The 8,870-nt window shown below is 46.5% G+C and overlaps 1 protein-coding gene across 1 annotated transcript; it reads right to left on the bottom strand.

Moving 5' to 3' along the window:
* Positions 1-7,606: 7,606 nt before the first annotated feature.
* On the bottom strand, positions 7,607-8,487 carry LOC115312312. Its single transcript, XM_029971184.2, has 2 exons — positions 8,234-8,487; positions 7,607-7,724 (listed from the first exon to the last, which is right to left on the bottom strand). The coding sequence occupies exons 1-2, from the start codon at positions 8,485-8,487 to the stop codon at positions 7,607-7,609; spliced, it is 372 nt and encodes a 123-aa protein (XP_029827044.2).
* Between the last annotated feature and the right edge of the window lie 383 nt (positions 8,488-8,870).

Raw genomic sequence — 8,870 nt, 5'->3', positions numbered from 1 at the left:
TCAAGCCAGGGACCGAACTGGTCACGAAACGTCGGGTAAATGTTTATTTAATTTTTGGTTAGAGTTTCTATTTTTCGCTTCAAGGTGCTTTACCGGAGAGCAGGCAATCCAGATTTTTACCGTGTACCTGCCGCTGTTTTGTCAGCGTCAGTAACCAGGTGGAGGTGCTTAGAGCGATAAACTAATACCCCGTTCACCGAGCAAAAGTGACCCCGCTTGGCTGCCGCCATGTTGTGTAATTTTGCACAACACACATAAAACCGTACCAAATTCTCAGGCTTTTAGGCAAAACTGAGTAGAAATTTGCATTGGGATAACTGTAAAAAGAAATGATCCACTATTTTTTTCAATACCGTTAGCCTTAAAGCCCCTTCATGTTTCAAAAGTAGTGTATGTGGCATCATTGCACGAGGCACGCGCGACGTGCAGCCCTTGGGAAGACGATGGCGTCACAGCGCAGCACCGAGCTAGATTTCAGACGCCATGGTCTTCCCAGAAGTGGTGCGCGGCCCGTGTCTCGAGCGTTATCACAACAATAAATGGCGCCATTTTTCCCAGGTAAGAGGGACTTTAATTAGCCCCAGTGATCGGTGTCTAGCTCTAATAAAATCCCAAAGTACAGCACCGCGGCTGATGGCATCTACTGGCGGCATTAGGAAGCTGCCCGACTTTTTGCCCGTAATCTGTACTAAATTCATAAAAAAAAAAAAAACTGTATGTCCAGTAATGTAGCCAATCGAGTTATGGACGTATATACTATAGTCACTCACAGTTTATAGATGCTTTACACACGCGCCAAATTACAGCTGCCATTGATGACCTTCGGTTGTTTTTCTCAGATGCCAAGGAACTAAAGCAGGTGTTGACGAGCCTCCACAGAGGCCAGTGCTGTGGAGAAAGACACAGCAGAACCTAAAAGGGCAATAACCTGCCCTGCTGTGGTAATGATCAAGTGAAGTAACTGTAATAAAAGGTAACAAAAACTGAAGGTCGCTTATGGCGGCACCGATGCACAGCTGTAGCAAAGCGTCTATACAAGCAGGGTGGGGCATAGTCAGCTCAAGCTTTCTTGCTCCCTGATTTGCTTTTCGCCGTAATCAGCGGCTAATGGAGCTATTTCATTGGCTGCGAAAATAGCATACTTTAAACTTTTCGCGGCCTGCCTTTTTAACCTGTATGTGACTGTCGTCTTTTGAAAAATCAGAAAAGCTTGATTTTTCTGTTAAAGATCAGGGACTACGGAATGTCACCCACACAAGGCAGATTCTGTGTGTGGGTTTTCTTAGCTTCCTTTTGCTTTTCTTATATTTTACGTTTTTTTATTTCTTAACTGTTGCAATTAACCTTAACGTCGTGTACACTCTCATTGCGTCGCTCATTCATGACAATTTTATCATAGAAAACGACACAAAAACATGCTGTTTTCAAACGACACTGTTGGCCATCTATCCGATTGACAGGCTGCTATTTCAACGGAAGGGATATTTGCATTTATTCGACAAATAATATGGGTAAGCATGGTATACAAATAGTGATTTGGGGAGTTGAGCGTGTCTAATAGACGATGGTGCCGACAGGGTGGTGGGCTAATTGTCCACCTCGGCTCCGGTGCACGGAACTTTGGGAACCGGTTACCACTCAAGCGTGGTGTACTTCAAACTTATGTAGGTGCTGTCAAAAAAAAAAAACAAAAAAAAACATATAATTTGTGAGTCTAAAAATAATTCAGTCTTCAAAAAGAGCAACACTGGAACAATACTTGCTATGACGTCAGATTGCGGAGCAAGAATTGAATTTATATCGTGAAAGTGCGATTTAAACCAGTATCCCACTCTTCCCCAAAGAGTTTTCTTTGGTGTTCTCGGGACATGCTCAAAACGACCATATAATATTTCATGAGGTGTAGCTCATACCGACGCTGAGCCAGGTCGGACGTACTTGCTTCTGCGTAGTAACCTTACGAGACATTCAAATTCCATGTTTGGAGGCGATATACAAACGAATGTCGAATCTCACTCAAGGTTTACAAATGTATGGGCTGAGCTTAGTGTATTTTAGCTTTTGTATAAGTCGCGACTGCTACACGTGCATTTATTACGTTGACACTGACTTAGAGACAATCATTGTTTTCCGAGTCAGCGAATTCATCTCGCCCGAAGAAGGGGTTGTGCTTGGTAACGGTTGTCTTGGGGTGTACGAGTTTCTGCTGACTGATAATGGACCCGTGAACGTGGGGTGGCACGTAGGCCACCTCGCTGTAGTGCTCCACCACCGGCTGACGCACCACTGTGGTGGCCACGGGGACGTGGACGGCAGCGGCGTGTTATGCGTATGTTGCCAGTTAGCCGGCCTGGCAGCAGGCCACTTTCAGGACTAGGCAGGGCAAGAGGGCTGCCTGCAAGGGCACGGTAGAAGTAAAGCCGGTTACAAGTCAAGAAGGTACGAGAAGCTCCTCCCGCAAGCGTGGTGCGCCCGTTTCAAATCTCTTCGCAGTCGAAAGAAGAGTTCACTGGAAACGCTGCTTGTTCTGCTTCAATGGATTCCAAATTGTCTCCGAACCCACTTTTTAAGAAAGCGACCTTTGTATTCATTGGAGGGGGAACCGAGCCCCTGAAAGCAGCCTTTGTATTCACCGGAGGGGGAAGCTAATCCCCGAAAGTTTTATTTGTTTCCATCGGAGGGGGAAAACTCTAATCTCCCTCGCGTGGCTTCCACAGTGCTAAGTCAAAGTCGAAAGATAAAGCAAATATGTACAGACAGGCAAGACCCTCCATGCGCGTTGGCCGCGACGTCATGGAAACGATGGGACGCTATTGCATGCGGAGGTGGCGGAGGGATATATGATTCCCTTTCAGGGGCATTTCCCGCTACATTCTTAACCTGTAACTGACTATAGTCAGATCATTTTCCAAACAGAACGCGTCTTCGTGGTGAGGAGTACACTCTAAAAAAAGCCCAGGCGTCCACTTTCCCGCACAGCATTCCGAGGGCCAATCACCGCAACTTACGGAGGCTGCTCAGCGAATGACGATGCTGAAACATATGTTTGGACCAAATAAAATTGCGGTGGCTTAGCTCGGCTATACCTTATGCACACAAAATGAGAGCCGCTATCAAGCGGCTCCGGTGCAGCGTCAGACTTGGCCACTGCGCAACGGAGGCGCACAGCTGGGCACGTGGCGGCGCCAGTGCGTCTGTCGGGGCTATGACGTCACTCTGGAACGCGCAGACCGGCGAGGAGCGCGCTGTGGCGGCGAAGCACGCGGCGGTGGCGGCTCAGGCGCGCCAGCTGTGCGCCGTGTGACGTCACTGCTCCTTGCGCATGCGCAGACCGGCGAGGCACGCGCGGCGGCGGCGGCAGCTCCGCCGCCACAGCTGGGCGCCGTGTGACGTCACTGCTTCTCGCGCTTGCGCAGCACGGCTCTTTGACAGCCACGCGAAGCTGCTCAACCTCGGCCAGTGCAGCTCACGCTACAAAAACGCAGTCTGTGTTGCGACATTAACCAACGGAAGCGTGACGTTTTGCATTGCTCAATGTCACAACTCAGACTGCGTTTTTTGGTTTAAACATATGTTTCGGCATTGTAATTGGCTGAGCTGCCTTCGTAAGTTGCCGTGATTGGCTCTCGGAGTGTTGTGCGGGAAAGTAGACGTATGGGCCTTTTTTAGAGTGTCAGGCTCAGGAAGGAAGCGCTACGGAAGCCCGTTTTGAATACATGCTCAGCAGAAGCGAGGAAAAAAAAAACTATGATTAGCAGTGAATACCGCCTGCCTAAATGAAAACACCCGCGGATACATGCAGCGACACTGTATGTTGAGGAGCATGTGTGTTTTTGATTGTGACTAATATTTATTATGATGGCGTAACTTTAAAATACCAGAGCATCGTTCAGTAGGCCGAACGGGTAAAAGGTGGCTTGAACTGGTACATATTGCTGATGTGAACTAAGTAGCAGCGAACTGGACCACCATCTTGTTTTCAAATAACATTGAGGACGGGACTCGAGCATTCAGCAAAAAAAACTAGGTTTGAAATAGGGGTGGTACGCTGAAATGTCTACCAATCTCTCGTTCAATTTCTGAAAGCCGCGGGAATCAACTAATTGTAATAGAAAAAAAAAAGTCAAATGTTCCTGCATACAGAAATAGAAGTTTCATATCTAAACAAATAAATATCTCTTGGCTACTGGTCTAAATCTCTGAGCTCACAGACCGCACTTGGCATCCTGTCTGTGGGCGGGGAAACGCTGTCGGTTACTTCCTTGAGTACAGACTGTGCCGGGTGCAGGTTGGGGACGGAGATTATTTTATGGGCGGCTATGAGGAAGCAATGGATTGTATCGTAAACATGTGTGGTTGGAGATCGCAGTGTGTCCCGCCCATATTTTTATCGCCATACCGCTGAGGCTACTCATCGTGTTATATTGCGACGACCTCGGCTGCTAGCGGTCAGCAACCGGAGCGAAGTTTACCGGCAACACTTAGATTGAGATTCACGCCCTACCGGTATCTCATCAGCGTGCGGCACACGGTTGTTCTCCTGCGTGAGAGGACTTCAAAACGTGAAGCTTGCGCCTTAAAGAAGACAAAACAAAAACAAAAAAACAAACAAAATACAACGTTGCCTTTTCTGTGAAGGAATGATGAGTGTTCACAAATGAACTTTTTACAAATTCGAAGCGCTTTTTTTTTTAATGGCCAGCCTGATTTTACGTTATGACGTCGCTGTTGAATACACTCCTTAAATTTTCTATTACGTGGCCTTCCACAAATGCACGATACTCCAGCAGTTTGGAAGATAAACGGGGAACAGCTTCTTTACTTTTTTTTTTATGTTTTGCATGCCAACTGAGTATATTTGATGAATAAATGCAAACATCTGGTACGAGGACGACTTACTGACTTTTTGTTGAAAAACAGCGCGACTGGGACGAGGACAAAAGACGAAGAGACACCAGACAAGCGCTGACTATTAACTGGTGTGTTAATAGAACATAAGAACCAAAGACAATGAAATGAAAAAACATAGAGTCAAATGAGGAAAATAATCCCTGGAGAAGGGGAACAAGAGGGACAAAGGACAAATACACATCTCCAAACACAGCTGGGTGACTGGTGCGCGAACGTCACTCGTCCAGCTCGCTTGCACCTTTGCATTTAATTGCATTATAAAAATAGAGTCAAATGTTCGCGCGTTTGCTGGGCGCCTCGTGGAATATTTCACCTTCTTGTTTCATCTGATTGTAGTACTTATTTTCTTCTTTCTTTCCTCGGGAGCAGTCGTTAACCTGAATCCAGAAAGTTCACCTCGGCGGGGGTCAGACTCACCGAGGGTTGGCTCACACACGAACTGTTCCTCTTTGTGATATTGTACGCTTCAACCATCTGTCGACATGTTTGCTCGTGGTGTGGATATAATATACTGGTGTCTTCTAAGCGTGGTTTGCACCCGCAATCTCGGAAATGTACCGCTAGATGTAATTACGGGGTGCCTTGCAAAGAGCTGTGCTGCTCTGTGATGCGGATGTTTAAGCACCGGCCAGAATGCCCGATATAAGAGCGCCCACAAGAGAAGGGAATGTGATAAACGACGCCTTTTACGCACGACAGAAACTTCTTCCCAAGCTTTACCTTACATATGTTATATTCTGATTTTGTTTTTCTGTCCCTTGTTACTCGTACAGCGGAACATAATCTACTTAGTTTGTTTTTGGCTGAGAGGACAACATTTACCTCATATCTGTGCGTACCTCTTTCGCACACGGCCTCGCGGTGTGTGGGCACCGTTTGTTGGCTGCATGTGCGCGCTTGTAGCCATAGCATCGTTCCCACGGAAGCTGAAACAAAGTATTAGACACACGTGCCCAAACTCCGAACAAACTCTAAGTCTTCTCTGGATAGCTCAACTAACTCTGAATTTACGCATAGATCGGGACCGTGTTGGCTAATGTATAATCCTCCTGAATTTTCCTAGTCATTTTTCGTGAAGGTTTAGCCAAAATTTCATTGTCACCTAACCGAGGTGAACCAGCCACACGTATCTCAATGAACGGCTAGGTGACCCGAAGGTGAATACTCCAAGGACGGAGAATGCTAACAAGCTCTAACATTAATACATGCGTCCGCCTGCCCAATATACACCTTACCACAGTAAAAGGGTACCGTTGTCAAGTATGCCAGGGAGGTTCCTGGATAATTTACAAAGTGACTCCGCTACGCCCCTATGACAAGTTTTTTTTTCCTTTATTTGTCTTCTTAGGTTGATGTATTTTCTTAGTCGGAACACAAAAAAATGCCAGTTTTTGCGTTAATCCCGCATTTACTGGGCCTCACTTGCGACGTGCCCGTCCGCTCATTTTTTTTTGCCGGGACGTTTGTTGACAGGAAACCTACAACTAAAATTAGAAAAGTAATTCGTAACTTGAGTAGAAGTTACTTCGGAAAAGCAATGGGGAAACTGGTAATTTCCAGAATAATAATGTAATTGAAAGTTACTAAACTACTCAGGAAAGTAGTTCAACTAGAGTAAGTTTAGTTACGTACAAGTCTTGCGCTGCGTCTGTGTCCCTCCTACTACTTGTCCTTGCAATCGTTTCCGCAGTTTTAATTATATGTTTACAAAAAGTTCTTTCAACTCAGGCATTGTAGGAAACGAGACATGATTTTGAGGCGCTTTGGGCAAAAAATTTGCAACACGTTCTAGAACTTTAGCAGCAGACGTCGGACGGCAAACGGACTCGGAATGGATGTCCCTAAGCGCTACTAGCGGCGGAAGCTGGTACTACGAACATAAATTTATTCCAGTTATTTTTGGATCCCCCTTTTTATGTTAAAAAAGTTGCGGTTGTCCATTATTTGTCACCTTTAGAAATGTGAACGGTTGTAGTTATCGACATCTGAACAATCCCTGGTCTTTGTTATGTTCCCGCTTCTTGAATCGTGATTTGTTCTTCGCAGTTTTACCAACTCTTTCTGCCATCTCACTGGCATCGGAGCAGTAATCGAGATAGACGAAAATCCCCCCGCTCTGCATTTCTGAAGGTGGCAAGACTGCTCCTTGTGCACGTCGTGCGTCTGTTTACCCCCGAATGAGCAGACGCGCTTTTGCTTCCCCCGTCCTGAACCCAATGACGGCGAGCGCTCAACTCCATCGCCCTCGCTCGATGTCTGCGCGTCTTCTACATTGCCCCTTCAGTAGGCTGCACCTGCTTGCGTCCAGGCGCGCAATAGGAACATTGCAGAGCAGTTGCTAGGAGCACAGCTTCATGCACGCTTTGGAACCTACAAAATATTGATTGGTTCGCCCGAAATATTTACCCTCCTGCGCAGTTCTGAATGTGTCAGTCAGAATAGTTTGTTCCCATATGTTACTACACAATACAAAATAAAATTGTTAAGTCGAATAATGCAATCGGATAATCACCTCATGCGCAATAGACGCAGACAGCTCAAAACACGCAGGGTATGGTTTAGACGGTTGGAAAACGTTGTTGGCCAAATGTCACAATAATACGTCACTTTTGCACCCGAAGAGTGAGTTGCATTTATTGTGCTTCAAGCGTGGATGAGTATTTTTGATAAATGGTGACTTAGTCAGTGGATTGCTCTAGTAGACGATGGTGCCAACGGGCCGGTGCACGAAGTGTCCACCTCGGCTCTGGTGCACGGAACTGTGAGAGCCGGTCACCACTGGAGCGTGGTGCACCTCGGCCTGGTGGTAGGTGCTGCGTTTGGGAGAGCCATTTAATTGTGTTAGTCCCAAGAACAAATCCGTTGTCGACGAGAAGAGCACTCCTAGGCCATGAGCTGTAACGTCAGAATGCGGCTAGATGTCTTTGTTTTAAATTTTATTATAGAACAACCTAATTCATACATTAGAAATAACCACTCACTATTTTTTTCGCACATAGGGAGTTCTATTATAGTCGGTGTCGACTTGTAGAGAGCGAGAGACTAATATGATATGCAATGTTGGTTCACGCCAAATTAAGTTTCAATCAACCTGTGCGCAGTGGAGGCTGCCCAGTAATTGTAATAAACTTTCAAGTAATACATTATTTCTCAATACACTACAATGCAGCCTGGAATGTAAGATTCCGAACAAAGCACGTGGTGATAGCGGAGAAAATTATTTACAATTGAGGTCCAGGTATCAACCTATGCACTTGTAATGTTTCCAATGAGATTGATTCTGAATCTTTCCTTGTCTTGTAGAAAGACGAACTTGACTCACCCAATGAATGGGTCGTGCTTGGTGACGATGGTCTTTGGGTGGACGACCTTCTTCTGGCTGATGGTGTACCCGTGGGCGTGTGGTGGCACGTAGGCCACCTCGCTGTGGTGTTCCACCACCGGCTGACGCACCACCGTGGTGGCCACAGGGACGTGGACTGCAGCAGCGTGGTAGGCGTATGGTGCCACGTATCCGGCCTGGCAGCAGGCGGCCAGCAGGACGATGCAGGGCACGAGGGCTGCCTGGATGAGCATGATGGAACTGGTTTTAACATAGGCACTAAGGGTGTAAACACGTGGACATCATATTTGAGCTGATTGTTCAGAGCGCATGCGCACTCCGACTACCGGCGTTTCACCTGGCATAAACTATCCACTCTTGGTGCGGAGTACCCGCTGTGGATGGGATCCTAAGGGTTCGTTCAGCATGTCCTTAGCAGAATGAAATTCATTTTGCTGTCAGTGAATACGGACTACTCGAATGAAGTTATCTTGAGAGACTTGAAACCACATTCAATTGGTGGAGCATGTTGCATATTAATTTACGATGAATATTTAGCTTTGTGCAGAAAAGCGCTTAAGAGCGCCATTCTAGAACACTGAAAGAGAACAACCTCTACGGCTGAAAATGGTGTTCT

This window comes from Ixodes scapularis, unplaced genomic scaffold (genome assembly GCF_016920785.2).
Source record: "Ixodes scapularis isolate PalLabHiFi unplaced genomic scaffold, ASM1692078v2 PGA_scaffold6__148_contigs__length_123643588, whole genome shotgun sequence".
NCBI classification, from domain to species: Eukaryota; Metazoa; Arthropoda; class Arachnida; order Ixodida; family Ixodidae; genus Ixodes; species Ixodes scapularis.
Note: the sequence above shows the minus strand (reverse complement) of the source record. Positions and strands in the feature narration are given on the sequence as shown.

What these genes read in the sequence shown, in the direction of transcription:
- LOC115312312 (XM_029971184.2), bottom strand. Translation starts at nt 8,487, where the DNA reads ATGCTCATCCAGGCAGCCCTCGTGCCCTGCATCGTCCTGCTGGCCGCC. An exon ending in AAGCACGACCCATTCATTGG is followed by an intron (nt 7,725 to 8,233) that starts GTGAGTCAAGTT and finishes TCCCAAACGCAG; the next exon opens with CACCTACCACCAGGCCGAGG.